At 37.6% G+C, this 23721-nt stretch overlaps 2 protein-coding genes across 4 annotated transcripts in view; one reads left to right on the forward strand and one right to left on the reverse strand.

Annotated features, from left to right (window-relative positions):
• LOC107224047 (retinoid-inducible serine carboxypeptidase) overlaps positions 1-23721 on the forward strand; it is a 53982-nt gene that overhangs the window by 24976 nt on the left and 5285 nt on the right. For 2 of the 3 annotated variants that reach the window (XM_046733355.1, XM_046733356.1), the window contains 3 exons: positions 21953-22182; positions 22780-23010; positions 23221-23331. In XM_046733355.1, coding sequence (XP_046589311.1) covers positions 22018-22182; positions 22780-23010; positions 23221-23331 — 507 coding nt within the window. In that variant the 5' untranslated portion in view covers positions 21953-22017. Of the gene's footprint in view, positions 1-19735; positions 19832-21952; positions 22183-22779; positions 23011-23220; positions 23332-23721 lie in introns of those variants that run through there. The other variant, XM_015663958.2, reaches the window with a different exon arrangement.
• Positions 499-6425, reverse strand: LOC107224053. Its single transcript, XM_015663965.2, has 3 exons — positions 6363-6425; positions 3295-3356; positions 499-1887 (listed from the first exon to the last, which is right to left on the reverse strand). The coding sequence occupies exons 1-3, from the start codon at positions 6375-6377 to the stop codon at positions 789-791; spliced, it is 1176 nt and encodes a 391-aa protein (XP_015519451.2). The 5' UTR covers positions 6378-6425; the 3' UTR covers positions 499-788.

A 23721-nucleotide genomic window follows, 5' to 3' on the forward strand; every position in this document is an offset into this window, starting at 1 on the left:
CTCTCTCTCTCTCTCTCTCTCTCTCTCTCTCTCTCTCTCTCTCTCTCTCTCTTCACTTTGGCTTTTTTTTGTTATTCCTCGTTCGCTGTAAATGTGACTTTCATTTGAAGAATCTCCGCGAAGTCGAATACCGCACACACACGACTGCCACGGCTCCAGGTTATAATTACAGCGATTGAACATTTCGTTTAGAAATTATTACACTAGCAGCGAACGGTAGAAGAAAAATCATACCTGATAATGTTGTCGGGTTGGGGGAAATGAATCGATAATATGTACAAAATATTCTCTTTATCGTAGAAAATCAAAGAAAAAAAAAAACAAAAAAAAATTCTTCTTGTACAAAAAATAACAATTAATATGTATTGATAATTATAAAAAATGTTGGTTCAAGACCATTATTTACAATGTTTTCATATACATAAGAGTAAATTAGGTACTGCGTTATACCTGTGATAAAAATTCTTTGTTCAATTGTTGTCGCGTTGATTATTCACGTTACATTAAGGCAGACCTTACGTACAATAAAAGCTGCGGCGATGAAAGGCAACTTTCTTCCATGGCAGTGGTCACCAGCCGGAAATTTGATGTAATCCTTTAACGTTCTTTTTTCTTTCTGTATTTTTTTTTTTTTTTCGTTCGTTCGTTCGTTTCTTTACTTTTTTCTTTTCTGCCCGGTGGCGCAACGTGATTTCTGAGTGAATAACACAATGTACGCAACCTAATCTTAAAATAAAATGATGCAAAACGTATATTTTACATCGTCAGGTAATTCTCCCTCGTTCTACTTATTTGTAACCATGGTGTTCTTCATGGTGATCGTGGTGCTCGTGATGCTCGTTTTGTACCCAGACCTTCTCCCACACTGGTTTCCACACTTTCTTCCAATCGGGAACCTGGATCTCCTTCCAGGCCGGAACCCACCTGCTCTTCCATTCGTCCTTCCATATCTGCTTCTTCTCGGTGACCCAAACTTGCTTCTTTTTTGGTACCCAGACCTGAACGGATTCCTCTTTCCATACCAGTTTCTTGTCGGTCACCCACACCTGTTTCTTTTCCGTTTTCCATATCTGTTTCCACTGGGCCTTCCACTCCATTTTCTTCTCTGAAACCCAGGCTTGCTTCTTCTCGGTCCTCCAGACCTTCTTCCAAACTGGCTTCCAGATCAGTTTCTTCTTCCACAAATCGTGGCTGGTGTATTGCCAGCCGTGATGATCCTGACCGACGTATTGCTCGCCGGGAATACCAACTTTCACCCACTCCGGTACCCAGGTCTTCTTCCAGTCGGGTACTTGGACCTCCTTCCACACCGGGACCTGAACCTCTTTCCATACCGGTACCCAGATTTTCTTCCACGCTGGTACTTTGATCTCCTTCCACGCCGGTACCTGGATCTCTTTCCAAACTGGTTTCTGCACCTTTTTCCATACCGAGACCTGTTCCTCCTTCCATATCGGAACCTGGACCTCTTTCCATGCCGGTACCTGGACCTTCTTCCACTCCTGCTTCCAGATCATCTTGGACTGCGTCTTCCAAACTTGTTTCCACTCTTCTTTCCACTTCAGCTTCTTCTCCCATCTTCCCTCGGGCTCGTGGTGGTCGTGCACTGGCGCACCGTAGGACGGAGCCGGTGCCCCGTAAGAGTCGGCTGGTGCCCCATAAGACTCGGCTGGTGCTCCGTAAGACTGAGCAAGCGGTCCGTGCGACGCTTCGGGGGCGCCGTAGCTGGAGGACGGTGCTGACAAGGACTGTGAAAGGTCGAAACCGCCGGCACCTGGCGCACCGTAGGTGTCAGACGGAGGACCGTACGAATCCGATATTCCTACGTCCGGGACACCGTATCCCGTGCTGGGCAAGGACGGTGCTCCATACTGTGGAAGTGGCGCCCTGAAAAAGAATTTCTCGTTAGGAAAATAGAAATTAATACTTATTCCTGATGGGAGGAGAATTTCTACGATCGTAGGTTTGGAACCAAAAGTTTTCGCATTATTTCGTAGATCTTTCTTCATTACAGATTGTCTTCGAATGGCTGGCTTTTTTCACAACCGTTTTTCGTAAGCGTCAATCGTTGATGAGAGTATAGTAATTCCTGGTTTGGAGAAACAAAGAATTTTTTTTTTCCCTCAACACTCACCGATTGTGACAAAGCGAGTTTAAGAATATACAACAGACTCCGTAGTAATCGACCACGTCAAAATATGAAAAGAGACTTTGAACGCAAACCTGCTATCTAATAGATACTTAAATTGTCTTCCGTGATTTTTCCTTGCGATACTTATGCGACATTTAGCGGTTGTTCAAGAACAGGTATTTCATACTTGCTTGTAGATATAATTTATAATCTTGATATAGGGAATCATTCCCAGAAATTTACATCTTTCTAGATCATTCTGTGAAAAACGATTTCTCTGCTTTTTTCAGACTCACAACATTTGTGAGAACTCACAGTTTTTTTTTTACAATTATTTACTTGAAACTGTAACTGTTTCGACATTCAATTATATATTTTAGTTCAATTTAAATTCTTACAATCAGGTAATCTTATTTAATTATCGCGGGCAGTGGATTTTTCTATTTTACTTTCGTAGAAAACACCGTCGATTATCGTAATACAATTTTTCGCTGAGATTCAACCTCGTTTCCCAAAAAACCACGGAGTTTCATTTAAACTTTGCGGGCTAACTGATTTTTCACTTTTTTGTGGACAATTGCGAATGATTGGAATTTTTCGTAATATTTCAAAGTCGTGTACAAAAAATGTACAAAAAATAAAAATAAAAAGATTTCCTATTTTTTCGCGTTCTCGCAGAATGTCGTAAAGATAATTTTCAACAGGCAACAGCTTCGTCTCATCGAATCCGGTACGCGGCTATGCATCGATGATAATAAATACGGGTCTTTCCTAACGCGCCGAGTATTCCACAAGCGTAGTGAGAATTTCGACGGTCGACGTACGTTTGGCGTTAGCTAACTTCGTTCGACTTTGAATATCGAACGAGTTTCGCGGGGTTGAGTTGACTAGCAAGTACCAGTATCATTTTCACGGAGAAACCGCGCGGCGCGGAACGAGAAGAAAGCAGTTCTAAACAGCCGCGAGGTTCAAGGTTGTTTCGAATTGTCTCTTGCCCTGGTGTTTACGTGTTTCCGCGTTCCAGTTATCTATGTCAAACGGCTGAAAGTCTCTCGACAGTGGAGAGAACACCGAAGCGTTATACGCTCACACTAACTACACTGTTTCATGCAACATTGCGGTGGAAAATTATAAATTAACAATATAGCGAACATATTACGTACTCCTTCTTAGTTCGAATTGGCTCTCCAAACGTGGAGACGACGAAGATGAACCCAAGTAATATCTGAAATGAAATTTGCATCGTTAGATAAACGTCTGTTCGATATAAATGAATCATTCTTTAGGCGAGTAATTGGTTAAGGTATAGCGAAATTCTGTACGATTAACAACCGGCTTGATACACTGGTGCAAATTTTCGTGTATCACGAATAATATACCGGTATGTAATCGGTATTTCTTTTTATTTGAGAAAGTCAGAATGAAGGAGATGCGAGGGGAAGTGTTAGTAATTGATTGCGGTAAAAAGTGTAGTTAGCACTTCCTCGCGATCACGCTTGTAGCAGGATAACGAAACGAGTAGCGTAACGCATGTCTCGAGTCACGCAAACTCTGCGGGAGATTTTGTCGATCCATTCGTCTTATCGTACCGGATCTCAAATCGAGTAGATCAGCGATCATTCATCAACTTTCGAAATGAGATTACACGCAGATGCACTATTTGGATCTTGAATGAAGATATTATTCACAAAAATACAACAAAAGTCTTATTCTAAACGGAGTTCATTCGGAATAAAAAAAAAAACTTTACAAAAGATCCCGTTTTAAACAATTTCCAAACATTGAATGAACCGACCTCCATCTCACCGTTATTCTCGAACATTTTCTAGTTGATTATATTTTTATTCACAGTACCTAATTTTCTTGAGAAATCAACTGCAAAACTAACATTACACGACTTCGTGCTGTAATAATGAAAAAAAGCAACCGGCGCAGCCTGCAAAGTATTCAACCCGCGCAACGCGTCTGTATTGCAAGTTGCATATCACGAGGCTGTATCAGATCGCTAGTGTGCCTTCAACGTGATTATTGACTACGAACAATTGGTGCAATTCATCATTGAAATCGATGCAGAAGTATGCGAACTACGATATAAAACAAAATTTCTCTTCTAGCAATGAGAAATATGGTTTCTAAAATTATATCAAAGATTTGAACATATTCGAACAAACAAATATCCAGGGGTCGCTGTAGGTGAAATGTAGGGAAAATTGAGTTTGTCGATACCGTCTTAGTATACTTCGAATTATCTGTTACCTCTTAGGCTGTGTATGAATTGGTCCAACGATTTCACAATGACATTGTTGAAAAAAATAATGAACAATAGGCTAAATTATTTTGTTTGTTTTAAAACAAGCGGTGAACGTTCACCGGACGAAATATTTTGTGCAGACGTTCTTTTTCGCGTTTCTTAAAAAAAAAAAAAAAAAAAGCGGAAGCAATTTTACGACGCTACGGACATTTCAAGTTCTCTACTTACTGTGCCTGAACTTTTCAGACATATAACGATACCTTGAAGTGGTAATTTCAAGATTCCCACCCATGTGTAGGCAAACATTTTATAATCCAGTATAATGAGAATCACAAGAATAGAAAGTTAGAATTTTTTCCACGCAGTTATAATCTTACGCTTGTTTCGAACGGCGGTTGGAACAGCTGTGTAAACCACTTTTCGAGGGTCTTTAAATCTGGGCGGCGAGTCGGAGTTACCGCATTTTCTATTTACCGTTAATAATAATGCGAAAGTATATACGAACACACGTATTTGTCATAAGAATTACTAGGATGTAAATTTTTATACTGCCGATGAAATTGTTCGAAAATATACTTGAAGCTTCTTGTATTTATGCAAGATGAGAGAAAGAGGAAGAGAATCAAGATGTGGCCAGTGATAAAGAATTACATAGTAATTGCATACATGGAACGGTTACCTGACCAAGTGTCAACTTCTAATAATAATGTAAAGGTGAAACAGTGCGAAATGCATAATATTGCTCTTATTTTACTCGTTCTTCGACGTCTCGATTTTTTACGTATATTTCGACATTTCAATTCATGTAATGACAAAAATTCCCTAGTTTCTTTGAACGTGAATAGTTTCTGAATCGAAAATCGTTAGGTTATAGAAAAAATAAAACTTCCTGCATTTCCTTTCACAGAATTTCTTTCGAGCAATTTACTCGAGAATTTGATGGACTCTCAATCTAATGGCAAATGCATCTTTTCACGAGTATTTTATACCTCATAACACAAAATGTATTATATATACCAATTGTAAAATCAATTTATCCTTTTCTTGTTTGAACAACACTTGCATTGAATTTCAACACTTTTCAAAAATATCGAAGTTGTAAAAAAATTGTCTTGGAAATATTGTACAATCATGATCAAGTAATTTCAGACGTATCCTTGTTACTAATTTTTTCTTCTCAATTCCGTTTCTACCGAAATTGATAAAAATCGTCGATGCTATAAAATGAACTACAATAAACCGGCATTTTACTGTTTCAAACGCGTGGTATAAAATATTGAATTTTTCTCAAAAATCGATCAAACCGAATACAGATTTCAAGATGATTCATATATTCACTAACGTACAACTGTCGCAATAATGTTCTCCAAAAATTTCCAAAAGCCTTTAACTAAAAAACAAACCCTCGGTGCATTCGGATGTTACCACGATTCGTTCGCAGACTAAGAAGCGAAGATAACTCAAATCAAACAAATGTTATTCCACCTTGGATACCCAGATATCGCGTTTTCTTAATCTCGGTATAAATAAGCTTGAATCAATGAAACAATTACTTGTAACTGCTTGACCGAAGAAAGTATAAATTATTTAAAAAACAGAAGTAATACTCTTCGGACATCGTGTACTCGATTGAAGTGAGCTTTTTTTTTTTTTTCTTGTAGTATAATACTGCAGAGTCGGTAAAAGAACTTCATCGAGGTTCGATATTTTCTTAAGTATTGTCAAAATTCGTACACAACAGAAAACAAGCACCGACATTATTACGTCTCTAATTTTTATTTATATATATATAATTTCTTTCTAAATGCGTGGATGAAACTTAAATTCGATCGAACGATACAACGGATGATTGTTATTATTTTTTTTTCTTTTTATTCTTTTTATCTTCGCACAACGCGTGCGGTGCGATCGAGTGTACAATATACAGAAAAGATAAATCACTGTCACATAGCACGTGCTCACTGCAGGGTGTACACTAACCAGGGTTGATCGCATGGTGACGGTTCCTGGCAAACGGCAAACCTTGCCGTTTTTCTTGTCTTTCACTCTTCTGACGAATTCCCGGTGCAGACCGACGCTTATATAGCGTTTGTTTCCGCCGACCGCGAGGGTCGTCGTTCAAGGAGGAGTTGGATTCCCTCACCAACGCGACTCAAATCGACGCGAGGAGGAAGGTACGCGCGTACATCTCTCCCCGCGGGCCTTGCGAGGAACCGACGACGGGGCCTTCGGGCCCTGAGGCTGGGCCGGACTGGATCGCGGGTTGCGCAATCGCGGGAGTTTATTAAGGATCAACAGACTCGCCATTGAAATCAAGTTATTGGAGAATAGTAACCCTTCGCGGCTCCACTCGCTTCCCAATTCCATGTAATACAATGGAAATTCTATTCGGATAATGCTTGCTTTAACTAAAAAAGTAGAGTAAACAGAACAAACTGATTCTGCGTTGCAATTACCAAAATGGTTAAGCTTACCTCGTTTTTCGTAATTCCAACAATATTCAAACAGTTTTTTTTTAACGACACCTGTTTTACTGAATTTTTCCAGTTACTATGACGAATGAAATTTTTTTCAATGTGTGTAATCCCGTTCAGACTTGGCTCCCAAAAGTTATTTTTTCCACTCCTCAGATCTCAATAGATCAGTTGAAATTTCTTTTGTTCAATAGTTGTCGCCACGATGAATGAAATAAATTTTTGTACGTACGGTACAACAGGTGTTCTACAATAATTACATTTGCGCGTTCGAAATGTAGTATAAAATGAGATTTCTTGAAGTATTTTAGAGAATTTTTAGAAATCTTGTCGTTTTAATCATTAGGTTTAATCACTTTGAACGTTCGAATTAGAAAATCTGTTATACGGTTAAAATGGTTATACGGATCACGTTGGCTGGTTACCACAGCTTTTAATCGTGCAATAACGTCTGCGTAACTTGACAGATACGCGAGTTGACTTAAATTTTTTTTCTCAACCGTACAGCTTCGCCTTACGAAAAAATTTTGACGCTGTATTACCAATTCTTGTTTGTAACCTAGACTCGCCGTGTAATTTCCTCATACGGAATTTTATTCGCAGGCGATATACATGCCTGGACATTTGCGGTCTTTGCACGCGGCGTCGCACGATTCTGCAACTAGTAGATTATACGCGTAGAATGTAAGACTTGAACATCGGCGCGTAGAAAGCAACGATTACTTTGGATTTCTATCATTTCTTTTCATATCTTCTTTGGTGTTACGCTTGTCATGTGCGTGCCTTGAAACCCGCTTCACAAGGAAAAAAAGTTCAGTTCCCTGGTGAGAATGATTTTTATGACAAACCAGGAGAAGGGTGAACCGTAAAAACTTAAAAACAGATCTAACTTTACAACAACCAGGTAATGCAGAGTTGATAACTATAATCGCACGAAATAGTTACGTCCAAGAGATTTTCATGTAATTCCAGCAATATTTAAACCGTTTCTGCATCGTTGCCTATGCCTTACCTGTTCAGTTTGAAAAAATGAAAAGTTGGATCTGCAATCCGTTATCAAATTGACGGCTGCATAGTTAGTTGAAACAATACGAAAGGATTTGATCGATAGGGAAAAGGTCAGTTGTTTTACACTCGTCCATGTTACGTGAGTCCGCATTTCTTTACGGGAAACGGTCGGTAAATTTCTTATCTCGTATGTTTTTGTACTTCGTCCCAATTAACGCTCGCGTACTGTAACGTTACACGAACGGGATGTTGCGTAATGCTTTCTTTTCTCTTCTCGTCGTACGGAGAAAAGTCGAGATCACCTGTAACGGCAGCAGTTTGTGCGAGTAATAAGGTTGAGAGAAACGTATCGCGTGCACCGGCATTAGCGTACATGTACGTATTTATTATTGAAACGTTCGATTAACCGAAGGGACCGTGGGCTATATTTTTCGGCTGAAAGTTGCCGCAGCGCGCAACGCGTATATACACGAATCACGCGATTTCACAAATCACATTTCTATCAATATTGTACACCAATATATTATACATATTACGCGTCCGCCGGTTTTCAACGACGTTTAATCGTTTAAACGCCGTTTTAAGTATCAGAAACCAGCGCGGTGTTTACATTCCATAAAAAGGTAGTAAGGAAAAATTATTCTTTTCGTTGTCCTACTTATATTATATACCATATACCGACAGTACGATGTTTATTGGAATGGAATTTTTCAAGCTTTCAAATATGTGTTATGTAAATCATTGAGAAACAAGAATGTTGAGAGGAAAAAACAAATTAATTTAACATTCTCTTTAAAAGATAAACCGTTCAGGAATTCAGAATATGAATATATAATATTTGCCCAACGGTGAAAGATGCACAATTTTTAGCGGTTGCATTTAATTTTAATGAAATCGATCGAAAGATATTTTGCCAATTTTAATAACTTGATAAAATAATTTATGTTTTCGAGTATACGAAGCTTTTTCTTTTACATTTTGAATAAATAACGTCAAATAAGGATAAAGAATTATATTGTCAAGCAATGTAAACTAAAAGAAATGATTAAATCTCTGGAACGATTAATTGATTTCCTGCGGTAGATCTGTGATAATAAAACAATTTCTTTACTACAATTTTTACTTTCGTTACAATAATTGCAATAAAATATAGCATACCAAGTGACCATAATCGATAAAGGATAGTAACGCAAAACAATATTTTTTGGTTACTACAATTCATTTCCTATTTCTTCATCATTGTTTATATTCATTTTGAACCAAATTACTCGGTTATGGTGAAAAATAAAAATACTTAAGGACTTTAAAGTAACCAAGAATAAAAATTTCTCTTACCATTAGTCTAAAGTTTAGTTATTACTAAACTCGATTCTAGTCGCAAATGAAACGACGATTCATTCGAGTTTGTAAATCGTCTTTGAGCGCTCCGATCCATTGGACAAAATGATAATGACTTGCCTAGAAAAGCCACGGAGTTTCGAAGAAAGTAACAACCGCCTAATAACAGAAAAATATTTGCAGAGTGAGTAACGATTCTCCGACGCTTGTAATAAATACCGCCTCGGGAACTTATGTAATCCAAAATTCAGTGCCTACGTGACCTCTTGCCATTGGAAGTATATTTTATAATTAAAATTACGAAATTTCAATAACGGAAAAATACGGAAGACAATCGGGTCTGGGTTAATTTTTCTTGTAAAATTACAGGCCTGAGACAAAACTGTTTTCTACGATCACCTATCGGAACTCGATTAACGAGCGTCTCCTGTAAATCGATTCAGCAATTTCGGCAACCTCTCGACGTCCTTTCTAAATTTTTGCAGTGCCTCGAAGCGATCTAGCATCCTAATCTCTGCTTAATCGTCGCCTTTATTTGTGAAGAAATTTCATGGGAATAGTACTACATGCTGCATGTAGTGATAAAAAGAATTATTGACGATGCTAATAACGAACGCGACGAAAAACGGTTCAAATTTTTTCGTCGCATCATTTCTCGCAATTATCACATCGAATGAAATAATTTGAATATTTTTTTTATTCAGTGAATTTTTACTAACATATTTACTAAATATTATTGATATTATTGTATATTCAATTGTTATTGTTTTTAAAATTAGAATAATTATAGTACGATCGGGAAAGAAGATTAGTTATTAGTTATTAGTATACAATAATCGGGTTATGTTTCTTCTTTCTCGTTAAGAATTGTACAATTCCAAAACTTTTGTATATATATCTGAATTTTAGTAGGTTTTTTTCACCTAATTGCTTAATTAACTTTGTTTCGGTTGAGAAAAAAAACAAAAAAAAGAAAGAAAAGTGAACTGCAGTTACATCGGTTGAAATTTTTGCATTGCAATTAACAATCTTCTCTCCGATAGTTTTAACTTTATTTTAAACAAAACAATGAAAATTTTTACTCTTCCAAAGGGTTTTTACAAATCGGGCATTGTTAAATTTCTGTACCTGTCCACGAATTTTTATTGATAAACGAGTATCAAATACATGTTATCCAATAATTAGGACTCACGTTTTATTCGACTGGAAATGACAAACTTGAAACAAGTATTGGTAATTTAAAGGAGTCTATCTCTCAGAATCAGTAGAGCTTTCATACACGCCCGAAATCAGAAATGAAGAGGCAAAAAACAAAAACGAAAACGACATGACAGATCGTAAATCTTGAGCCGTTACGTAATCTGGAGCTGATCTTACGAAGAGTTACGTTGAAGACGACTTTCGGATGTGCAATTGTACGTTCTTTCTGTGCAAGTGTTTTAACCCATCCTTTGATTACATTGGCCCGCAGGCCACGGAACATTACGAATTCGGATACATTGCCAATTAACGTATCACGTTATGTCCAGCAAAATACATTACGCAACGAAATCGAAGTGATTTAGGATTGCTTGAATTGACTTGACGCGGAGCCAAAGAGAAAACTATCAATCTCGTTGAATGCAGATTTGTGTTCAACGAAGAAATTAAAATCGTGAAGTTGCAATGTTTGAAAAACAATAACGATCAAAAGATGCGGCAACATACGTGCATGTGCGTTACAGATCGCCGTAAAGTAATACGATATTTTACAACCAGGGAGAACCTCCAGCAGTGAAAGTAGTTAATCAACCTCTTATAATATGATGCTCATAACTTGTAACAAACGGAAAAATTTCCGAGGTAAAAATGACTACAGAACGCGGATCGGGGCGTATAACAGATCAAACGCCCCTCCGCACCTAGACAATTCTAAATTGTAGTGAGAAAAATTCCATTTCTTATGTAATTACTGAAAAATTCTTAATTTGATTGAATTGGCAAAAAAAAAAAAATAAAAAAAAATGGTATACGTAACTATTTAGTCTAATTATAGTTTTCTTCTTCGCGCTACATTTTACGATTACTGCAATATTCAATCTGTTTGTTCGGTTGATTACATTTTTTTCTTTGAATAAGGCCTTAACATTAATTTATCGTTGCACAAGCATTAAATTTTCACAACAGTTGCAAGAAAATATAGCAACAGTGATCGTAATGAGAAATAATAGTAACGGATAATAGACTTTCTCGTAACAGCTAGAAAACTAATTTTCCATTTTCCACCTAGAACTATATTTTTCGATTGTGGTAAAAAAATAAAAATAGTCAAGGACCGAACGGTAACCGGAACTAAAAATTTCTCTCAGTGTATTTCAGTCGTTACATGAATATCTAATGCAAGTAACGGTGGTAAAAAAAATTACTAAACGGAATAGATGTTACAGTTACAGTTGCAAAATTCACCTTGTTCTCCTAATTCTACTTTTACGTTTACGGTAAGATATGAAAACATTTAACAACCGTACGGTAACCGTGACTAGAAATCTGTCTCGGTGCCACAATAATTTGAATGAAACGTGCGAGGGGCGCGGCTGATTAGGCAATACGGTGCCGAAAACTGAGCTAGTATTCGCTCGTTTTGGGTCAATTATGCGAATACGAAAGTAGGGGAAAACTTGGCGCAAGCTGTGAGGGTTCAGTTTTTGCGTATGAAATCAATTTACTGCAAAGAGAAAAAAGGAGGTCTTTTAAAATCGAATACGGCCCGGATAGAGTAACGCAGTTTTCGCGACCATACGTCAGAGTGTCACATTTTACTTTTCCCGTTGCATACTCATTCCCACACACTCGATCCACGTGATAATATTCCTATAATGTTGCGGTATACTTGTAAGAAAAATTGCGCAACGCACCGGCATATTTTGCCCGCAGGAATCAAGGAATTCAACGTATTAGCACTTCCTGGTTCGGTAGGAAGTGATACATTACGAAATGAAAATAATAATAAAACAGGTACCCGTATGAGGGATCAAGTTCTGCAGCCATATACGCAATATGCGATTATTCAGTTATGTCCGACCAGTCAATAAGTGCTTTCTATTCATATTTCTCGACGATTTCAATTTTCGTATTATTTTTTTTTTTTTTATCCTTTACATTCTTTCAAGACGCCATGTCGGTAATCAAGATGCTTTATACAGATCTTTCATGTTACTTTAACGGGCGTATACAGTGTAATAATGTGAATCTGTAAGCATGTATAAAAATTGTTTGGTATCACCTGAGACCCGGAGAAATTTTGGTATAAAAAAAATAGCGCCTCGCTTGTAGAGATGTGTTATGAAATACTTTAATTGCAATTTCTCTGCGAAACGAAAATAGATTTTTATAGTAATAAATTTACGATTTCGAATCTTCTGTGACCAGAATTCAAAACTGTCAATCAATTTGTGTACTTGGCAATTGTTATTGAACGAAACTTAGCATTGAATCGCTATTTGTAGATTAGCGTTACTGGAATGTACAGTTTTGGAATAAAATGCAAATTAGGATCGTAAATAGTATTTAATTGTGGTTGAGTTACAATTTTTCCAAGTATATTTAATAACATTGTTCAGATCAGTTACATCTTTCATTGAAATAAATTAATATCTTTTATTGATCAAGTTACGATTTTTTCGTGGAATCAATCGATACATCAAATCCAAAGTTTCTCGTATGCGGCTATCTACGGAAATATATAAAAAGTATACGAACGTATCTGATTTTTAAATCTATGGAATAAGTATTCACACTACCAAGTACATTACAAACTTATATGCGCAGTCATGCATTTTATACTCTATGTTCTCCGAACTAGGAAATAAAAAAGTAATTACTATTTTATTTCACATCAATTAAAAATCACAGTAATGTAATTTGTATTGCATTTTATCCTCGTTACAAAATTTACATATATTTTTTTATTTTATTACGTGCTAATTAGAAAACACAAATTTAATTTGTACCCATTTTATTTCACCTCAATTACGAAATCTAAGCATAATTTTTTCGGTCTAATTACAGAATTCAAGTATAATTGATATTTTACTACGTCCTAGTCTTAAAATACGAATATCATATGAATTTTTTTTCGTTCTAATCATAAGATACAACGTTGTTTGGCATTTTATTTTATCCGATTAAAAATAAAAACGTGCTTTACACTTTAACGTCGCACTAATAACCACCAGTTTGACCGTAGATCTGCACCACTCTTAAACAGTTGACCCGAAACGATGGTTAATCTTTCCTGTTTTCTATAGGTTATTAAAACAATAGTTGCACTGCGGCATAGAATCACAAGACATTTTGTCACCTTTCATCAACCTTGAACATAATTAAGAGGTTAGTCACGCATCAGACTTGCATATGATTTGGAGACAATTCACCCGCGCGATGCGAACTAACACGCGATGAAAACCGATGTAGTCGGTTAGCTAATCTCTACGACATATCACCGCGAGTGCGAGTGGAAATCGAAACACGCCGCAATGAGTCGTTACGCCACTGCAGGTACGTATATTATACATACGTTTGGTTCTACCGGATTATCCAAACGCCCGCGTGTCTCGACTGATAGATACAGATACGTACGTACAGTAAAATACACGAATGCCTTAACCTTCCGGCTGACTTGTTTTCGGTTCGAAAGAAAATGCGAGATCAATTTTATACGAATTATGAGAGTGAGAAAGCGGAACGCATTGTCGCATAATTCGTATAGAATCCAAGTTGCATTTTCTTTCGAACCGACAACAAGTTAAGGCATTTATGCATTTTACAGTACACACGGCCCCAGTGATTCTGAAACGGCTAATTTTATCGACAAGTCGGTTACGTTGGCAATGCCGAATCAGCCCGCAGCGCCATCGACGGTTTATCGCGAAACAGGCTCAAGCTTCGCAAACACCGATGACGTAACCCATTTGAGTTTTCTATTGTTGGATCACGTAAGGTTATGTTGTGGTTGTGAAGATTGAGCTCGTTTCGCGGCCGGCCGGCGGTGGCGCTGCAGTCCGATTCAGCATTGCCAACGTAAGCGGCTTGTCGAAAAAGTTAACCGTTTCAGAATCACCGGGGCCGTGTGTACATTGAATGCTTTCCGTAATGAACGCGAGAAAACGAAATTTCAACGTAATTAATAATTAATTCAGTAGCACCTCGAGTGTCCGAACCCTCGATTATTCGAACCATTACTTGATTTGTCTGAACTTTGGCTCGAAAAATACATTGTTGTGCGTGAAATGTACATTGTTACTCGCTGCGGTTTTTGCGAAAACTGCACGTCTCGAGTAAGCCCAAACGCGTTACTCGTCTTCATAATATGATAAAATAAGCGTTCGATGTTTGAAAGAAATTCAACATATATTTTGATGTTTAATATAGACTGTTTGCGGATTCAAATTTGTGTTGCATATGATACTGCACAATGAGACTCATCCTAGATATTTTGTCTCGGTTTGATGATTATTTTGCGTCTACGTTTTTTTTTTTTTTTTTTTTTCCGAATCGCAATTTCGTAACGCGACAAATGCAGCTGTTACGCGAACTTCGATCACTTCATATTACAGGCGAGGAGATGAAGTAGAAGAGGAAGATGCGCTGGTACTTGACTATTTAAATATGATTACGCGATGGTTGAACATGCGAAAGTTCAGAAGTGACGTAGAAAGCGGCAATATCAAGTGGCATACCTGTCACACGGATACGACGGTGTAGCCAAGGTACGATATCAAAACGAATAATTCAGGTACGTGTAAGATTCGTGCGTACTTGGACGTTTAATACCACGGGCGGCTGAAGCAAAGCTTTAAATTTCTCTCGAAACAAATTAAGATATACGTTCAGACGTGTTAACAGCTGCGCCAATTACATACGAGAAATACCGTCCGAACTGAAATTCGAAACGGTCATCAGGCGATGCCGAAACGGAATCGTGCGTGAATACCCAAATAACGTTTTTACTTTTCGGCTGCTTTCCTCGCTCTGTTCAGCACCCGGCGTTTTCATTCAGAGTCGGTAGCGTGCATTTTCACTAAAAAGCAATTAGCATCGCGCGAGGAAGATATGACTCTCTTCACTTTCATACCAATTAGCTGAAGGATGCTACAGCGCACGCGACGTTGAAATTCGTCGTCAAATAAGCTGCGCAGGCTGCGCATCGTAAGCGGGCTTATTCTTCTTCATTTTCAGCTCACGCTTGTAACGTTCACCGCGAATATCCCACTTCACTGCCGCACACCCAAATATCTCGCATTCTCACATCCGTGAGCTTTTTACAACCTGTTCCCAAATGTTGTTAAAAATTTATCGCAACATCGGAATTACGACCAAGCACTTCGACTCGTCGTGTATGTCGTATGTCTTTGCCGAGTGGGAGCTTTTATAATAAAACGCTCACTCCGTGATTCTGAATGAACCGCGCTCACGCTCAAGTGGAAAAAACTTGCGGACAGTGGCTGCCGGAAGTTCCGGAGATCCCGACGGAGAAACTTGAAAAAGAATCGTCAAATCTCACAGAAATCTAACCTTTGTTCGTTCTGACGAGTTCCTGACCATTCATTAACCTTTCTTCGTCATTTGTATACAACAATACATTTAATTACTATTCTGTATACCACGGAATTCGCTATGAAATGTCACGTAATTCCTGTAAAGTTGTACGATCAATTGGCCAAAAATCCATGTACATAAGTCCATGATGCAAATAGAGGATTTGCAGTGATTGATACAGGACTTTTACTCATAACGAAATACGATTGGTATGAGAATTTGCAAGGTATTTTCTAATTTCACTAATCCACTCTCAAAACTTGTAGACGTTATACTCGTTGACAGCCTTACGTTCGTGTAATTGTAATTATTTGTTGCGAAAAATCTGTTTATAATGATTCGAAGCAATGATAGCACAATTTGAGCTTACAAATAAGCGGTTTCTTTTCCAACGATCAGGTATCGCCACGTAATATGAGCTTCCGTAAGGTTTATCACTCTTCGACTTATCCAATCTCAAAACTCATAACGTATCAGCCGACAACAAGGGATCTGAGCATTTGTGAATTATTTTCCAATTTCAGTAAACCCATTTGGAAATTTATAGACGTTCCAAAATTCGTCTGCATTGCAACAAATGTGTAGAATATCTCTATGCATATGTCTAAAAGTTCACTTGAAGTAACTTAAAAACATCCCATAAAAAATGATTGACTTTGCTTCGTTCAAAGGTGCCGACGCCTGTACAGCCGCCTATCGCGTGAGTGTAACAACGGAATTCGACAAAAGTTCAAAGCCGTTCTACCTTGCATATTTATTATTTTCGTAACCTTGAGACTTACCACCTTCACCCACTGATCATCCCTCAAATTTCAAAAGCAAACGAACGTCGGTGCAGCGGTTTCCAAGTCTTTAAAACGATGTTCTTTTTCTGAAATGTGAGCTACTGCGATTTAACGATGTATTTACCGGACCATCCGAATCAAAATTTTAGAAAAAGGGAAAAAACCTTCACCAGCATTGTTACTAGAGAAATAGAAACACATCGTGTTTTCGACGTGCAGGAAAGGATGCATACATAAAAACGACGTTAGGCCCGTTTAAAGAACTTTGCTGCAAGCTTCGCGTACATGACTCCCTAGGAATTAATATAGCGTTGAAACTTTCTCTCGTGCATCTATAAACAGATTTGTTTTTTTTGTTTTTTTTTGTTTTTTCTTTTTTTATCGCCGCACACAGCGAATTGTCCAGACTTCCTCAACCTCGAGTTACAATTTATAACCTCGTCCATTTCTTCGTGCCTGCCGTATCAACGGATTTTTAATTGCACGGATAATTACGTGTGAAAATCGTGCATCAAATTTCGGCGCGAAAACCGGAATGCACGGGACTCCCTGGACTGCAATACCGTTTACATCTCGATTGATTTCAAGCTTGGTAAGTTATCCCGTTAAATGTTAGCTGTTTTACGTCTGACCAATGAATATTTATTCGTAAGAAATTTCCATCGCCAGATACCGCGATAATATATGAAACACTGCAACCGGTGTTAATTTAATTAATTAGTGGTTCGTCGACCTCGCATGCTCCAGGCACAATTTAACGTTGGCATCTACGCGCGCGAAATGATACGAACGTTTCAGCAATTTTCTTAATTACAAGCTTCTGCTACGCTCGCTATTTTTTTTTTTCCTTTTTTTTTTTTTTATCTTCATCTTCCGTAAAAACTTTTCCAACTTTCATAAATACGAGAAGAGTTATTGATATCTCATCTAATTAAACGTTCGCCGTATACTCATTATCGCGTTAAAAATTAGCGTTTACGCTCGCAATCGATTCCAGCATACAGATATTGAGATATAGCTTGTAAACTTGTTTCCGGACCGATGTCTCGATTATACCTTTTATCCCCACTCGTTGAGGAAGATCGAACACATCTCTTGCATAACGGGTAAACAACGTTTATCGAATATCACGAGTCATACCGAGTTTCCCCTCGTACTCGTCGATGGTATTTCGTTGATTCGTCTGCCCCGTACTGATTCGCAAATCGAAAGTCTAGCGAAGGTGAAATTTTTATTCTAATTTTTATTTACCGAGAAATCATTTTACGGCATTACAACTTTACACCGATAAACTGCAGCGTTGCCCGACGGTCGATAAATTTCGTATTTATTGCGACCCGGAGCGGCGAACGATACGCACGTTCATGTTTCGTCGACGAACCGATGTCGAGGTCAAAGGACGACTCGGTGCCGTTTCAAAAGTTTCACCGACGCGTCGGGAATTATCCAAGATCATGTAACCCATACGTCCGCATCGGAGAGTTACGTAAAATGCGTTATATAATCCTGAGTAATTCAATTCTAAACGGTCATCAAAGGTGTCATTTATCCATTTCACGGTACAATTGCAGCCGGCGATTCGTCCGGCTTTAGAAATGTCAAAATTAAGCCTGGATGATCTCAGTACGGAAGTTTATTATAGAATTTTTAACGGGGCGATAACGGGTAAAATGTCACAATCATTCCATAGCGATGAGAATCGAGTCTTCAATAAATTCTGCACGTGTCACTATAAATAATGTTTTAACTGGTATTCTATATTCTGTATTCTACTAACATGTTACTGGCTAGTTTGATTACCTGATATTTCGAGAATGACGTTCAAATGTTTGTTACGCTTTATACTTTTTTTTTATCATTCGTCTTCCACCGTTAACTGTATATTTTACAGTCAATACTTTAAAGCATTTGGATAAATTGATTTTTCGCAACTATTCGGAATTACGGTGAAAATCGAAAGCCGTTAGGTTAGGGTAATAAGGGATTCGCCGATACTTTAACGCTGGAAATTTCCATCGTAGAATAGAATTGTCAGCCGCTGCAAACCTCGGATAGTCGAAAAACATGACCAGAACATCGTAGCAAGAATTACCGAAAAGATGAAAGCAATTTTCCTTTTTCAGCTGTATCTTTTGAACAGCTGTAGGGGAATCTAATAGAAAGTACTTTTGCACGCATCCAGTGAGCTGTGTAGTACAAATATAAGTATTTGCGTAATGCGAATGCAAAAATAGAATTACACAAAAATAGCTAACTACCGATCCACGATGAACAAACAAGGTTTTATAATTGACTAACCTTATAAACGCTTAATTAAGATATGCGATTTCTCACCTTCGCTCAACAATGTGTCGATAACTTTCGCTTTCTACGGAAGTGAACTGACATTTTAGATTCGACGTTGCAAAAATTTTCGTCGATTCGTCAACCTCAAGTCATGTTACGTCACTCATATTTTTTTATTCCCGCGATTCAAACCATGAATATATTCGCATTACATTTTGACGAAATTATATACTTGACATCATTCCGATGAAATTTTCAGATTCCAGACGGAGTGTTTTAACCTGATAAAAAAAGACAATACTATTTTTCTCGTCGTGTTTAAGCTCCTGGTATACTTTATTGCACTTACCGATAAAAGTGCCCTGAAAATTCGTATCAGATACATTATTAATACGTACAATAAAACTGACAATTCATGATACTAGCCAAATATCTTCAAACTTTGTTACAGCACAGCTAGCGTAAAACATTGAACTGCAATTCGTTGACTTATAATAATTCCGCTGTTGTTCAAACCGATGTTTTCTCTATTCTGTCTGCAGGAAATTAGCAACGTGATACGTTATCAAAAGCTTGTTCGAAAAGAAATATTTTTCCAAACGTGAAATGTTTCTAATTGTAAGACCAGAAGCAGGAAAAATTGTTATCTTTATGGTCAATATTTAAATCACGTCCATACGTAACGTGACTCATTGACAGTTGACAGATAATTGGATTTCTGTTTAGCTGATAATGTACGTATCGAATTTTGCGGTACGATTTTCCTGCCATTGCACAATTAATCTCCGAACAAGTATCTTATCTAACAAATATACGATGAGCTTATAAGACTTGCGACCTAATCTTTGGCGTGCAAAAGCTTTTTAGAGCAACTAGTTGTATAACTTAGTTGTCAATGAGCTGCAGTCACAGAAGTATACCGCGATGATTCTTCCGACAATTACTGTAATCACCCTCACATTACTCGCCACAGGAGCGAATGGTAAGCGAATTTTCAACAAAATGGCAACCTCGAGAATTATAATTATTTCTCAATGGTCTGCTTCTTGGACTGTTTCAAATTTGGGAAACTTACATTTCTTTTCCTCGAACAAGGTCCGGACGTTGATTTTTGACGAAATTAAAATCCTTTCGAAGTATAGGATGTTTAGCTCAGGTCTAAGAGGTACCTCAGTTCGTATGATTATCTTTCTCGATAAATAACGAGTAAAGAAATATACTTGTTCCGATTTCTTGAAGGAATTTAAAAAAATAATCGCTGGTTTTCATTCATGCAAATAATGTCATACCTGTTTTCCTAGTCTATTCTCAAGAAAAGATACAAAAAAATCTTATTTTGTTAATATCAGATGTCTGGTTGTTCGATCCTAAAAAAAAAAATATCATTTTTTTTTTTTTTTAAGATAATTTAATTATCCGCAGTATCAAATCTACATACCCGATAATTTTGCAACTTTTCCAGAGAATCTTGAATGAGTGTTATTTTTTTTTTTTTTACATTCTGTTTGAGTGGAAAAAATCAAATTCCGTGAAGCACGTCTTGGACAATAGAGCTGAAAAATCTTATACTTCGGGAGGATTTGTTGCACGGAAAAAACTGATGTTCAAAAAACAAGTATGACCCTAATTCGAAACAATTTAATGCTTGTGTGATGTGTAAAATGTAAATCCAGAACAAATTTCGCTAGCGTTGAATTAGGATAATAGGACTTATACCTGTAAAGAACATTATGCTCTGTTTCTTCATTTATAACGTATGCGGAAGTTCAGACGCGGAAATGTTTATCGAGAATTCTTAACAGTTAGTTTCGCTAAGCAATTGCCCAATTATTCTCTCACAATCAGATTTGGTGTACGCCATTTCATACGTCTCGACTAAATAATTGAAAGTACGTAACATACTTTTGATGATGAAATGAATATAAATAATGAAAAAAATGCACGAAGTCTGGAGAGAATCTGCCGCAAGTACGCTGATTTAAGAACTAGTTTCAATTTAAAAACTAACCTGACTCAATTACACCATTCTGTTTCGCTGATTAGGAAATTACATTAATTAATAGTCAGATCTTGATGGTACGATGGAGTTTAAATTTGACATAATTTCTGAAAATTTTTAGTTCAGTTGAGCGTGCAAATGTTCATCTTTACATTTGGTGTGGATCAGTCGTGTACGATAAGAAACTCCATGTCAGTCAACTATTGATATTTTTAGCCTTTGGGTGAGGGACAACTTGATTATCATCTTGTCCACAAATGATACCTCTTATCGATTAGAAAAATAATAAAATAGCTGGAATTCGCATTTATAACAGGCCTCAATTCCCAGTGATCTAAGCTCAATGTATAATAATCATCTAATATACTGACAAGCGTGAAGCAGACTATCAACAGCAGAAATGATTATCGGCGTTATCAGTCTGACGTTGGCGATGCAGACCCTGTAATTTTTACTGTCGAAAAACTTGTATCGGCTGTATCAAAACATGTAAACTTGTATTTCCACATCCACCAACATCAGCTCGATTGGACCTCGTTGTTATTTTAAAGTACTTGTATAGTACATAATAGAATGAAACGAGTAGCGAATTAGCAGAGAATCGGATCAAGCCGCCTGTCAAATGAACTCAAAGCATTAAGCCATATAATATTTTATCATAATGTCAACTGATCGGTGTAACAAAGTAAATTTAATCACAGGTCTTCCGAATTGAGATCCCGCATACCAAGCTGTTAAAGAACGTATAATAAATCAATTATCTTATCTTCTCTCAACCGAATCGAAACCACTGCATGTGAGAGTTTTGCACATTATTGTTAACAACAAATCGCATCGGTTTTAACTGGAAAACATTTCTCTGGATGAGAAAAATTTGTGAAAAATGATAGTTTTCAAAACTCCGGTTTATCAATTTTTTTCAGGTGAATGAATAAAGTTTTTAAGAAACGTTTGATGCAGAAACTTTCTTCGCAACGCGCCAAAGCTTGACAAATGATTCGAGAATCATTTGGGTGTGATCGATAAACATATTGAAAAAAAGTAGCCGTCTCCCCGACCAGCCACTAAAAGAATAACAAGTTTCAGAGTTTTTTCCATCGACAGGAAGACAAGGATTTGGATCTGGGGAGCAGGAATGGGGCTACGTAACCGTGCGTCCTTACGCCCACATGTTCTGGTGGCTTTACTACACCACGGCAAACGTAACGAATTTCACAGAGAAGCCGCTCGTTATATGGCTCCAAGGAGGCCCCGGGGCTTCGTCAACGGGGTACGGGAACTTTGAAGAATTGGGACCACTCGACCTTGATCTAAATGAGAGAAACTACACGTGGGTACGTATATTTAACACTGCCGTAGTCCTCTGTTGCCAACAATTCTTCAAAACTTACCGAAACTTTATCCCATTTGCTCTGAAAAGTGATAATTTCTAGAATGTTTTTCGAGTTTTTCATTAGATTTGAAGCGGTAAAATTGAAGTGTTCTTTCTCGAAATTCAGAGAAAGCGGTTTTCCCCACCGCATAATGATGTGTTTTATAATAAATAAGTGCGGATCCCCTGAGGTTGACATTCTTTGAAATCTCACGTAAGCCACTGACGAAATCTCATGAAATAACTTGAAATCCCCTGAGATATTGTGAAATTCTGTAAATTCAGCTGGTATCATTAAAATCACATAAAATCCCTGCAATCCTTGAAATTCTGTAAAGTCACCTGAAATCGTGGAAATCTTTCAGATTACCCGAAATCTTAAGAAATCCCGTATCTTGTGAGGTCCCTGGACCCCCCGTGAAATCATTTGAAATCATTTGAAATCCAATGAAATCTTTTGAAATCCTCCAAAATAATCTGATATAATGTGAAGTATTGGAAATCTTTGAAATCTTAAAAATCATGTGAATCTTTGGAAAATCTTGTTACATCTACCTAGGTGAACGACTACAACGTACTTTTCATCGACAATCCCGTTGGCTCGGGATTCAGCTACGCGGAGAAATACTCGGGATACCCAAAAACGAACGCTGCAATAGCCAGCGATCTCCTCGCCTGCATCAAAGGTTTTCTCACAGAATTGCCCGTTTTTGCCACGGTCCCAACTTACATCACCGCTGAATCTTACGGGGGTAAAATGGCCGCCGAGTTTGCCTACGTTTGGTACAAGGTATCACGGAATATAAAATGATTTTTAAATACCAAAAAGTAATGTCGAAGATTGTCGAAGTACACAGATATTTTCTTGGTCTCACCTGTCGATGATACGCCACGCACGAAACTCGCGGTGAACCGTCTCACATGTTCAATATTTTTACGTCAACGCGTTAATGTGGTTACTGGTGTAAAAGAAAACGTGCCCATGTTAATTCAATTTCAGGCGCAAACTGATGGGATAATTGAAAGTTCGTTGAAAGGTGTGGCGATGGGTGATTCGTGGTTGTCGCCGATGGATTCTGTCAACACTTGGGCCCCTTATCTTCTAGCCACGGTGAGAAACTAATCGAAAAGTTGCAGTGAACTTAGTTTTCAATCAATTTCTTTCCGATCATTTTAAGCAATCTTTTCAAAGTATTGCCAGAATTTCTAGAAACACGCGATTCTACTAGCATCTTGGAGTTTTTATATGGTTCTTAAGAGATTTCACGTGTCAACAGAGAAAGATTTTCTAGCTATGGTTACTGTATGGTCCTTAAGGGGTTGCCCTGGTCAATTTCAACGTTTGGCCTATACGTCTCCAGTGTTGACGTCCACGTATTTCAAAATTCCGAACAAAAACACTCCGACGCACTTTCATTTGACACAGAATTAACGAAGTGGCATGAATTCCACGAATTTACTATTTCGATTTTGTATAAGCTGTGCCATTTCTTTATTGTTT

This window comes from Neodiprion lecontei, chromosome 3 (genome assembly GCF_021901455.1).
Source record: "Neodiprion lecontei isolate iyNeoLeco1 chromosome 3, iyNeoLeco1.1, whole genome shotgun sequence".
NCBI classification, from domain to species: Eukaryota; Metazoa; Arthropoda; class Insecta; order Hymenoptera; family Diprionidae; genus Neodiprion; species Neodiprion lecontei.